We start from the raw sequence: 12,626 nt of genomic DNA on the forward strand, positions 1-12,626 counted from the left end.
TTCAATTCAATTAATCGTTTAAATACTACTACCAATAATGAATAATCACTAGGATTTTAAGAAAGAGAAAACAATGTATATATATGAGATGCATTATGGTTTAAGAGAGGGCAAAAGGAGACAATCCCAATCCCAATCCCAATAGGCAAAGGAGAATAAAAAGATTGGTTGTTTAGCCAATGAATGGGTAGAACAGGAATCAACCACCACCACCACTAGAATTAGCATGTCACAATCTTTAATCTATTTTTGTGGTGATTAAGAGGATGTGTCACAATCCTTTTTTAGTCTTTCTCACCATATATTTTTAGTAATCATCTCCACTTTGTTTCCCAACCTGTTTCAAGCAACCCTGACATCATTCAAAGGGCCCACACTTGAGGGCCCCATATTTGTTCAATCGTTTTGGCAATGAGTAATTTATTTGAGCACTAGTATTCTGTTTGTCTGGTACTTACAAGGATATACAACAAGAATTGCAGATTGAATCATGCGCCTAGATTCTTAGTAGGTATATTTATTTATTGACTAGTGAGGTAACAACGGAATAAGATGTTGGTTTGATGAAAAAAGAGGGAGTTTGAAGGTAGGAAGGACTTTTTGGTATTATGAAGATAGTTCAGAAGTTTAATGTGAGAAGTCTTAGAGAATAAATTTATTTGAGTTGTTTGCATGATTTTTTTTAATAGGGGATGTGATATTTTGAGATATATTTATATATATATATGTTAGGATGACTAGTAATCAATTATTTTAAATCTTCATATGGTCTCAGCAAAAATTTATAATTATAAAATTTATTAAGTTGTGATATGTTAACCAATCACCGATCATTAACTAATTGTGAGTTCACGATATCGTTGGTTTAATTAAAAGACATGTGAAGTTTTTTTTATGAGTGTTGTTTGAGGTTTGCAAAGCTCGCTATCCAAGGTTATAGCAATATATATATCATAGCAGTTCCTTTGCTAATGGACATTGCCTCCATAGGCCAAACCAGATGAAACAAACCACTGTTTGATATTAAAATAACTTGGCAACTTGCTAGATAAAACCAATGACTGATAATGGCAATGCTAAACTTGAGAAATGATTAGTATTGTTTCATTGATTAATATTAATTTAAAGGTAAAGGGATGGCCTACTACTTTATCTTTAATTATACGACGTTCTAAGTCACTATTTCACTCTGGCTATCCCTTATTATTGTTGCAATGGAACGTTTGCGGAGGGAGAAATGAAGGTTTAGCAAATTACATCCGAAACTCTACTCAAAGTAAAACAATCTAAATAAGTTTTGGTATGTCTTTCTTGTCCATCTTCTTCTACCCATTTTTTTAATACTTTCTATATGTTGGTTCTGAATCTCAGTGACTTGGTATTTCTGGGTTTTTTTTTTTGGGGGGGGGGGAGAATTTCCTTGGCTCTGATTCTGGGTGGGTTTTCTTTGGTATCTGGGATTTCAATGGCTTACCAAAAGGTGGTGTGTGGTTTATAAGTCTACCTTTTGTTTTATAAGCATTGTTCAATGTTATCTTTTACTCTTTTCTGTTACCAGCTTTGTGGTTTAGTGTTACATCGCGACTGGTCGCTGATTATGCACAGGGAATTGCTTGTACAATTATAGCCTACCGGCTATTTTTATTTGTCTTGATGGTCTAGTTGTGTTTAAGCATTCAAACAACCGTCTAAGCAAGGTTTTCTTGAAAATTGACCACAAGAACCTTTTACTGAAATCTGGGGTTTGAAACAGAAGGTTCATATTCCTTAAGGGGCTTATATGGTCGTTTAACCTTTTTCATCCACTTCATGAAAGTATGGTAATTTGTAACCAGAGATGTAAGTGAACTATGGTAATTTGTAACCAGAGATGTAAGTGAACTCACAGGCCGCCTATTTTTTCTTACTTTAATTAGCATTTATCGAAGGGAGTTCAATTGATATTAGACAGCAAATGTTTTACTTTCCTTGTGGCTGTTATGCTGATTGCTTAACTTTTGTTCTGTTTTACAGGTTCTTTTCTGGGAAGACATTGTTCATTGTCTTAAAATGATGATGTACTTTGATCTCAACGTCGGTGGGTTGATTTGATACTTATTTCTTTCCACTTTAAATTGATCAGCGCAACAGATTCAGGTTTGAAGATTTGACTATCTGAAGAATGTAACTTTGGTGATAACAGAGTGCAGTCCTTTCAATTTCATAGACATGCACTGTATCTGACTGTTCTGGTGGACATATATTCAACTTAGCTATAAGCTTAATCTTGAAATAGCCTTGAGGTTCAATCACTGAACTGCCATCGAAGATCTCTGATTCTCATTGTTGACTTCTACATTTCTACAATATTTTGGTATCTGTCCATTAAGGAACAAGATGAAGGTTGGGATATCATCCAAGACCATAAATCACCCTAGCTTTGTATCTGTTACACAGAGCGGTCCTAGCAAGGGAATTGGAGAATCATATCCCAATGCAGTATCCCCAATTCATAATTTTCCAAGTAGGGACTTAGAAGGTCCATCTTGGTTGACCGGTGAATGTTCATCTCTATTTCCACTAAAAAAGAATCAGTTAAACTCTGGACCAAATAGCCCCAGTTCTCCAAGTTCTCATGCTAAGGGTGCTTTTTCACATTCTTCTGTGTTCTGTACCAGTTTATATTTGTCATCTTCGTCTACATCAGAAACTCAGCGACAGCTTGGAAATTTCCCATTTCTTCCACATCCTCCCACATGCCACCAGTTCATTTCTGCTGTTGATTCATCGAAATCTCCCGTGGTTTTTACTGAGGATTTGTACAATCCATATGATGTGGACCACTCAGAAGTCGTAATGAAGGACTTACTTAATTTTCCAGGAGATGCTTGCGATGATGGTTGCTTTCATGGTATGCATTGTGAAAGGGATAATTTCATCCTCACTGAGCAAGTAGAGCTACATGTCTTGTCTGACGAACTTGACATTGCTATCAATGACCATGGAGAAAATCCCAGAGTTGAGGTAAGTTGTGGCTATCATTGAATTACAGTTTCAAAATATCCTATTGTTGATAATAAGTATATTTATGGGTGAGTGAGATACGATATTTGAAGTGAAACCTGAGACTGAAGACATGAGAAGAGCAAAATGATAAGAAAAGGGGTCAGTTTACTCTTATTCTCACCCTTTCTTGCTTTAACTACTGGTTCACATTTAGGAAATATATGAATCACCTCAACCTTCATCAAAGCCAACTGTAGGGTTGACATGCAACCAAAATTCGGCTTCTGCGACACCATCTATGAGTGCTGCTGTAAGTCCTGCTCTGTCCGGACCAGCAGCTGTTCACAAGCCGAGAATGAGATGGACTCCTGAGCTGCATGAGTGCTTTGTAGAGGCTGTCAGCAAGCTTGATGGGCCTGAAAGTAAGTAGGTTATGCTATCTACTCTAGGAATTAACTTGTGCTAGTTCTTTCTTCTGTTCAATTCAGTCGAATTAAAATTATTCAACACACATTTCCATAATAAAACTCAATATTTTTATAGAATAAGCTATTTGTATTACACAAAGAAAGCAATAGGAAAAGCTGATTATATTGTACATGATGCAGAGGCAACTCCAAAGGGTGTGCTAAAGCTTATGAATGTTGAAGGTTTGACTATCTACCACGTGAAGAGCCACTTACAAGTACTTGAGTAATTCTATAATATGAATGAAGCATATATTTTTTGTTATGTACTACAGATATTGATCTTACATCTTTATTATCTACGTCTTACCTTTACAGAAATATCGACTTGCCAAATATATGCCTGAGAAGAAAGAAGGTAATAGATTCTTTATAAAAAATAACTTGTTTGTGTGTGTGTGTGTTTGTAAAACTAATATTTCAAGAATTATTGATGACTACTCTCGTTTTTACTATTCTTGTGCAACTTCTAGACCATATTTGAAATGCTGATATTTAACCTCATGTTTCAAAAATCCATTGACATTTTTTTGTCTGTTTGAACATCCAGAGAAGAAGACTTGGAGCTCTGGAGAAAAGAAAGCAGCTTTAAGCATTGGTGAGAGTGATGGAACGAAAAATGGGTAACTGTTGTTTCATTTCCCTAAATGTATTTCTACTGTCATTTTTTTACAAGAATGTGGGTAAAATGTTTGTTAACCTTTTTGGTTCTAGGGGCACGCATATCACTGAAGCTCTGCAAATGCAGATTGAAGTGCAGAAACAATTACATGAACAGCTTGAGGTATTTATTATGTTCATAGAGCCAGAGCATTGTGAAATTTTTAATGATTGCTTTATATAAGTTGAAATTATAAGCTTATACATAACCGGTCCCGTACATGCATTCTGAGTCGTGCTATTTCTATATCCAATGCGCAGCTACAAAGGATGCTTCAGTTACGCATAGAAGAACAGGCAAGGTATTTGCAGAAGATTTTGGAAGAACAACAGAAAGCTGGCAGTGCCTTAATTCCTACACTAAGCTTGTCAGCACCAGCGGATCCTCCGAGCCAAAGCTCAGAGTTGCAGCAACCTTTTTCTCCATCTGCTGTTGTCGCAGCTTCCCAACACTCTGAATCTAAAACCGAATCATCGTCATCTTCTCTACCGTCAAAGCATAAAGGTAACGGTTTCAGTGTCAATGAATGTAAACCTGAATCAAGTCTGAAAAGGTTCCGCTTCGAGGACAAGCCAGAGTCGGCCATAGACGAGGCTGTGGTGGAAAATCCTGTGCAATAACAGCTTCACCCAACTCAACTCATGATTTCTTTTTATTGCATCAGATTCTAAATCACCCCAACTTTTGTATACGCATTAATTTAGTGTAAAAAGTTATTGAATTTAGATTTGCTTCATTTGTATGCATGACATTTGGGAAATTCGGAGAATTGGATTTTGCCAATGAATCAACTTAAAGCTTCACTTTCTTTCATATTTTCTTCCGGTAAATGAATCTTTTTTTAGTTTCTTTGAATTTTAATCCACCACTTAGGGCTGGCTGAGTTAGTGCATGATATTATTACATTTTATATTTATTAAAGTATAGTTTAATTTAAAATATTATTTAAAATATTGTTTAAGTAAATTTTTAACTCAAACTCTAGACCACTTTGTATTATTTATAATTTTTTAAAATATTTATACTTTTTCATTTATTAAAATCGTAATTTAATGTTTTTTTAATGTTTATATTCTAATATTTATATTATTATATATTTAATTTTTATAGTACAAATTACATAATATACAATATTATATTATAAATTTTAAAAAATGGGCAGCAACAAGCTCAAGACAATCCATATTTTAAATGAGTTTAATTTTTTTTTGTTAAATTTCATTTTTCAAGTTTAATATTTGTTTCGAACCCTTTTAAATTTTGAATGAGCCTTCGAACATCAATGAATAGCCAGACTCTTAAATAAGTTTACTCTAAGCCTGATCGTGAATCAAACTAGGCCAGATCTATACAAAATTTTAACGTCACTATTTAGACTTTAGTCCGGCTTAATCCAACCATCGGCTAAGTCAATTAAATGAATTATAATCGAAAAATGCTCTCCCTATGCACAAGGGTAAACAATCCTTATAATGAAATTTAGTGACCATTAATATTTTTCTTTAAATATTTGTAATTAATAACATATATAAATATATTTTTTTGGTCTTAATTTATATTACTCATAATATAAACTTTTAATAAAACTAAAAAAAATCACTTAAAATTGAAAATTTAGAGCATTGACTCCTTTTTTGAATTATAAACTTTTAATCATAGTTTTTTTAATTTAAAATTATATTAATAATCAAACATTGAATAAATTGTACAAAATTTTTAATAAATAAAAATAATATATTTTAATAAATACACTCGAATATAATTAAACTGTGCATTTCATGAATAAAAAATTAGTAATGAATTATTTTGAATATACTTGATTTCATTAATTTATTTATAGTAAATAATTAGTTTCATTCTTATATTCAAATTAACCATTAATTATTTGTGCTTAAAATCAAACTTAAATTAACCTACAAATCACATTAAATTACTCAGATTCTCAAGAACTTGCTACATTTATCTAATTCTGAAGATAAGGCCAAGAAAAGGTGTGGGTCCCATTCTCAAAAAAAACACAGAAAGTATGGGTCCCCTTAAATTGCCATTGGTCTACACATGGATTCCTTGGCAATTGACCCCACTATAAGAAAAATAAATCAACCACACAAATGCCAAGACTCGGAAAGTAGTATCAAAGCTCTCACCTTTTTCTTACTCCCTTCGCTTCTTTCTTGTGCTTTGTTTTTCCAGCAACTCTTCTTCCCCCTTGAAACACCAAAATCATTCTTAGGCTTAACTTCTCCCTCAAAGGTATCTCCTTTTCATGTCTAACATTTTCTTTACTTTATTTGTCTTATGATAAAAAAATCATCTGTGCCATTGTTATATCGACCTGAAATTAAGGATTTATCTTTTTTTTTTTCATTTCAGATTTATGGGGTTTTCTTTCATGAATTCTTTCTTTGTTTGTCGGTGCTTTTTGTTTGTTTTGATGGCTCCAAATCAAAAGTCTTTTATATTCAATTTGATTTATTTTTTATCGATCTTTTTTTTTATTATGTTTTTTATAATGTCTATGTTCCAGTCAAATACACTTTTACATTCAATTATGATGGATTGTCTGTGGCTCAAGAATTAAATCCTAATTTTGGTTGGTCGTTTTTGTTACCTTGGCATCCAAAGGTTGGTCAAAGTGCTGAACAGATTACTTGGGTGAATCCAGGTTCAAACTTGCAGTGTGGCTTTGAAATAAATAAGATGGCATCAAGTGAAGTCTTCATCAATGTTCGTGATCATGGTAAAACTGGGGACGTAAAAAAGCAGAGAATCAAATGCAATTACTGTGACAAAGAGATGAGTGGGTTTCCCGTCTCAAGTACCACTTGGGAGGTGTACGTGGGAATGTCCTCCCTTGCGAAAAGGTTCCCCAAGATGTCAAGAAGCTGTTCAGAGACATGGTACAAGGGAGAGAGCATCTCCACAACGATGCTCCTTATCTGTGTCGACAACCTCTTCCACAGAAGCGGAACGGATGTCCCCATAACAATGGTGCCAAGAAAACCAGGCATCAAAGTTCTGAATCTTCTGGTGACGAGAGTAGAGAATATGGTAATACAGATTCTATGTCTGAAGATGATCTAGAAGATTCAGTAGCTTCCTGCAAAAGGATGGTTTCACAAAGTGCTGCTGTTATCGGTGATCCGAACCAAGAACCGGGTAAACAAAACAAGAGATGCATTGGTAGATTTTTCTTTGAAAGAGGTATCGATTTTTAGCTTGTGAACTCGCTAAGCTTCCAAAGGTTGATGAATGATATTCGCGGTCCGGGTCAGGCAGAGAATAAGATCCCCGATTGTCTGAAATTGAAAGGGTGGATTCTCAAGGATGAAGTGAAGGAAATCCAAGAATATGTGCAGAAGATAAGGCAGTCATGGGGAAACACTGGATGCAGCATCTTGTTGGATGGATGGATCGACTAACAAGGTCGAAACTTTGTTAGTTTTATCGCGGACTGTCCGGAGGGCCCGATTTATCTTCACTCTTGTGATGTTTCAGCTTCGGTTGATGATGTTAACACGCTGCAGTTATTGTTGGATAGGGTTATGTATGAGGTTGGGGCTGAAAACGTAGTTCAAGTCATTGCCTTTTCTACAACAGGTTGGGTGGGAGATGTTGGCAAGCAGTTCACGGAACGGTGGAAGTCTGTGTTTTGGACTGTGAATACATCTCATTGTATTGAGCTAATGTTGGATAAGGTCGCGAATATGGGTGACGTTCGACGGACATTAGAAAAGGCGAAGACCATCTTAGAAGTTCATCCATGGTCATGTGACGGTATTAAACCTTTTGCGAGATTAGATGGATGGTCATGATCTTGTTAAACCTACCAAGATAAAATCGGCCGTGCCTTTTGTGACTCTAGAGAATATTATATCAGAAAAGAGAAACATCACGGCGATGTTCATATCATCCGCGTGGAACAACACAACACGGTCTTCTACAGTGGAGGGAAAGAGGGTAGCGAAGTTGGAAGGCGATGCTTCGTTCTGGAGAGGAGCCGGAATGGTTGTAAAGCTGACTCTACCTTTAATACGTGTTCTATGTTTGATGCATGGGGCGGATAAACCGCAAATGGGATATATATACGAAACCATAGATCAAGTGAAGGAAACAATTAAAGAGGGATGCAATAGCAGAAAATCTGAGTATATGCCGATTTGGAAAGCGATTGATGAGATTTGGGATGGCCATCTCCATAGCCCTCTCCACGCTGCAGGTTTTACTTTTTTAATCCAAGCTTTTTCTATTCAACTGATTTCCAAAGTGATTTCGAGGTCGGCTTCGGCCTTTTATGTTGTATGGTCCGTATGATTCAAAATCAGCCCATTCAAGATAAAATCTTACAACAACTCGATGCGTTTCGACATTGTAAAGGTGCCCTCAGACAGGGAAGTACTGTTCAGCAAAGAACCAACTTGTCTCCTGGTAAAGAAATAACCATTATTCTATCCTCTCTCACAATTTCTTTTACATTTTTAGATTGTTTTAAACATAGTTTTGTCATCTGCTAATGTGAATCTAGCTATGTGGTGGTCACCTTACGGAGGAGAGTATCCGGAGTTGCAGCGATTTGCGACGAGAATATTGAGCCAGACTTTTGTAGGTGCTTCAAAATACAGGCTCAACCGAAGTTTAGCGGAGAAGCTGCTGACAAAAGGAAGGGATCGAACCGAGGAACAACTGTTAAGTGATCTCACATTTGTTCATTACAATCTGCAACTGCAGCAGCAGCACTCTCAGTTGGGTGTGAACTATATGTGGCTGATGAGATAGATCCGATGAATGAGTGGATAGTGGACGATACGGCGGAGATCGGGTCCGATAACGGTGATTCGACTTGGAAGGATTTGGAGAGTGCTGTCAATGGAGAAGGACCTTCGTTTGAAGTTAAGGAAGAGCCCAGGTAAAAGGGTAAGGCTTTAAGGGAGCCTATGGCAAATACCATTTTGGCAAAGACAAAGGTTCCATGCATGTCTGTTATTAAACAAACTGACATGAAACCAATCAAAGTAGTTTGTAACGTAAAAGACAGTGATAAATGTCCATGTCAGTAAATGTTCAATATAACAAAATTACAAGTTTGGCATGTTGATTTTGATGAAAAACCAGTGGTGTAAGCTAAGCTGGATTGTTTTGGGTCTCACCATATCTGCATTTGTAAGGTCCATGAATAAATTATGAATCCCTCTGTTTTCTTATTTAATACCAACATAAAAGGGGGTATGGAGATCCAAAAATGCAGAAAATTTGACAGATATCATGATAGGAATTATTTTAAAGAAAAATATCCATGCCTTGTGAGAAATTGGCAGTGATTACTTCATGTTAAACGCACCATGAATGGTTTTAATTTTTAAATGTTAATTATCTAAAATATTCACACATATATATATATTCAAACAAGGGCAATTCCATTTTTAAATTTTGTATTGTTCTAATCATATACCGTATATACTTGCTATGGTAAAGCATGCATAACAGTAACTTTAAAAGATATTATTTATTTAAAATGAAATTGTCCAAGAAAGTTGTAAATCTATGATAAAATAATTTAAGCTTTACGATACTGCAAATGCTGGCAGAATATATAAACTGGTTTGTTCTGCGTTGGTTGATAAATTAATGGTACATTTGTTTAATTAAAAATGGTTTTTGGAAAATGATTTAATATTTTGAAAAATTAATATTTTTTAGTGTTTGAATGAATCTGTGTAAAATATTATCTGTTGTTTGAAAAAAATTTTAAAAATATTTCATAAAAGTTGTTTTTAATGAAATAAATATACACTTGATATTTTCTTATCTTTTCATTGTTTAATTGAATTTATTTTATATCTATAAATTTATATTTTACATTGTTTTTGCATATATTAAATATATTTTGTTAAATTCAAGTTCATTACATCCTTATTTTTTTAGTTACATGAATATCAAGTGGGTATTTTTTTAATTTAAAATATCATATCAAAAAAATTGACAAAAAAAAGTAACAATATCAACAATTGAACTTGATTTTTAAATTCGAAAAATAGAATGACTAAATTTTTGAAAATAAAAGTACAAAGACTAAATTACAAATTTGTAAAGAGTACTGTAACACCCCTTACCCATATTCATCGCAGGAATAGGGTAGGAGGCATTACTGGAGTTTACCGAATTAATTTTCCATTAATACGAGTTAAATACTATTTATTTACTAAAACATGTCATGGTGTCCTTTAGATGGGCCTCCAAAGCCTAAAACATACTTCGAGACCAAACTAGAATTAAATCGAAACCATAAGATTTTTTTTTTGCTCAATATAACCCCTTTATAAATATCTAACCTTCCCTGCAATTTTTAAAACCAAGACCAATCCAACCAACCAATTCATTTCAATCAATTTAATACAAAATTTAATGTTTATTCATTAAACAAGTCTTAATATTTATATAATCACCAAGCCTTATACATGCCATATAAATCAAAAAGGAAATTTACAAAAGCTACCGGAGATAATCTGGATAGTGTGATCCTCTGTGTTGATCCTATCCTCCGTATATTTTCACGTCAATCTACAAGAGACATTGAATACACTCAAGTAAGCTTATAAAAGCTTAGTAAGTTCATAGGGATAAAACATAAATCTTACCAAATATTTATACACTTATACTATATACACAATTATTAAGTTCACCTGTCAATCACAGTCATTGGTGAGTTCCCTGTATAAACTCACTACCACTTATCCATTTCCATTAATTCTTTTGGGCCCATTTGTCATATATCATTCTTTAACCAAATTAGGGAATGGTAATGGAAAATTAAGTACTTCACTTTCACTTTGCCATAGTATACTATGGTCTTGCATATGATCACTTATCACTTTTTAAAATCATAGTCCTGCCACGGTCTTACACTGATCACATTTATCACTTGTCACTGATCAGATAAGTGTAGCTAAAGCTACCACTTATCACTTATCACTTGTCACTGATCAGATAAGAGTAGCTAAGCTACCACTTATCATTTGTCACTTATCACTGATCAAATAAGTGTAGCTGAGGCTACCACTTATCACTTATCACTTGTCACTGATCAGATAAGAGTAGCTAAGCTACCACTTATCATTTGTCACTTATCACTGATCAGATAAGTGTAGCTGAGGCTACCACTTATCACTTGTCACTGATCAGAAGTACTCAAATCCGACATTCCACTCAATTTGATCATTTATTCGATTTTCAGGTTGTTATTTTATTTTCTATTCATCAATAAATATATTTCATCATACATTATATAATTCATAAAATTAACATATACTCATTAAGCTTCAACCATATGAACTTACCTGGGTCGATTTGTAAAATTTGTGAAAATTCAGGGACTAATCAGCTACTTTTTCTTTTCCTCGACTTGCTTCGGGTTCTCGATCTATCATTGTAAAATCATTCATTTATCAGTATTGACTTCATCTTCAACCCGCTTATAAGTAATATTATCTATAATTTAATTGTTTACTTATGTATATTCCAATGCTGTCCATCAGTGTCATAGTCACTAAATTATTTTTATCTTTAGCTACAGAACTCCAAATTAGGATCCGCTAATTTTATCTGAAACTAGACTCATATATCTTCTTATCATAAAATTTTTAGAATTTTTGGTTTAGCCAATAAGTACAGTTTATTCTTTAAAGTCACCCCTGTTCTGCTGTCTGGCAATTCCGACCCTTCTTCACTAAAAATTAATTATCTCTTCGTACAGAATTCGGATGATGTCCATGTTTGTTTCTATTGAAAATAGACTTATTAAGGATTTTAAAAATATAAATTTAAGCCCATAATTATTTTTCTCCAATTTTTGATGATTTTTCAAAGTCAGAACAGGGGATCCCGAAATCATTCTGACATTGTTTCACAAAATCTATTATATGTCATGATCTACAATTCCGTTGCTTACACCTTTTCTTCTATGAGAAACTAGACTCAATAAGCTTTAATTTCATATTTTTTTCATCTTCTAATTCAATTTCTACAATTTATGGTGATTTTTCAAAGTTAGACTACTGCTACTGTCCAAAACTGTTTTAGTGCAAATGTTGATTTCGATTTTTGCCCCAAATTTCACAGTTCATACAATTCAATCCTTGCTCAATTAATCCCTCAATGAAGCTAATTCTTCCCAATTAATGTTTTACCTTAACATTATAAGTTATTTCACAATTATTTAAATTCAGAATTTCCACATAAAACCCTAACTTCAAACTTTTTCACCTTTAGATCCCAAACATTCACTTTCTATTCAATTCTTTCAATAAAATCAGCATATAAACAATTTAAAACTCTAATTCCATGGTAAATCATCATATAATTCCAGCACATATTCATATCAGCTTTCAATTTATTTCATAGAATCAAAAACTAATGAATTAAACAAGTGGACCTAGTTGTAAAAGTCATAAAAACACAAAAATTTCAAGAAATAATCAAGAATTGAACTTACTTGCAGTAAAAATATGAAAAACCAG

The 12,626-nt window shown here is 33.8% G+C and overlaps 1 protein-coding gene and 1 long non-coding RNA gene across 2 annotated transcripts; both read left to right on the plus strand.

Annotated features, from left to right (window-relative positions):
- The first annotated feature begins 973 nt into the window (after positions 1–973).
- Positions 974–4,926, plus strand: LOC107958474 (myb family transcription factor PHL6). The gene is made up of 8 exons (XM_016894251.2): positions 974–1,300; positions 2,014–3,003; positions 3,200–3,407; positions 3,594–3,670; positions 3,771–3,810; positions 4,003–4,075; positions 4,167–4,236; positions 4,374–4,926. The coding sequence occupies exons 2-8, from the start codon at positions 2,377–2,379 to the stop codon at positions 4,731–4,733; spliced, it is 1,455 nt and encodes a 484-aa protein (XP_016749740.1). The 5' UTR covers positions 974–1,300; positions 2,014–2,376; the 3' UTR covers positions 4,734–4,926.
- A 1,293-nt stretch (positions 4,927–6,219) lies between these two features.
- LOC107960756 (uncharacterized) lies at positions 6,220–9,314 on the plus strand. Its single transcript, XR_005927058.1, has 3 exons — positions 6,220–6,366; positions 6,739–8,541; positions 8,639–9,314. It is a non-coding gene; the product is annotated as an uncharacterized lncRNA (long non-coding RNA).
- The last annotated feature ends 3,312 nt before the right edge of the window (positions 9,315–12,626 follow it).

The sequence above is a fragment of the Gossypium hirsutum genome, chromosome A05 (assembly GCF_007990345.1).
Source record: "Gossypium hirsutum isolate 1008001.06 chromosome A05, Gossypium_hirsutum_v2.1, whole genome shotgun sequence".
Classification (NCBI taxonomy): domain Eukaryota; kingdom Viridiplantae; phylum Streptophyta; class Magnoliopsida; order Malvales; family Malvaceae; genus Gossypium; species Gossypium hirsutum.

Bases quoted from the DNA above. Each gene is read 5' to 3' on its own strand.
- LOC107958474 (XM_016894251.2), top strand. From the start codon at position 2,377: ATGAAGGTTGGGATATCATCCAAGACCATAAATCACCCTAGCTTTGTA. The intron at 3,408-3,593 runs GTAAGTAGGTTA...TACATGATGCAG, and splicing joins CAAGCTTGATGGGCCTGAAA to AGGCAACTCCAAAGGGTGTG. The intron at 4,076-4,166 runs GTAACTGTTGTT...TTTTGGTTCTAG, and splicing joins AGTGATGGAACGAAAAATGG to GGGCACGCATATCACTGAAG.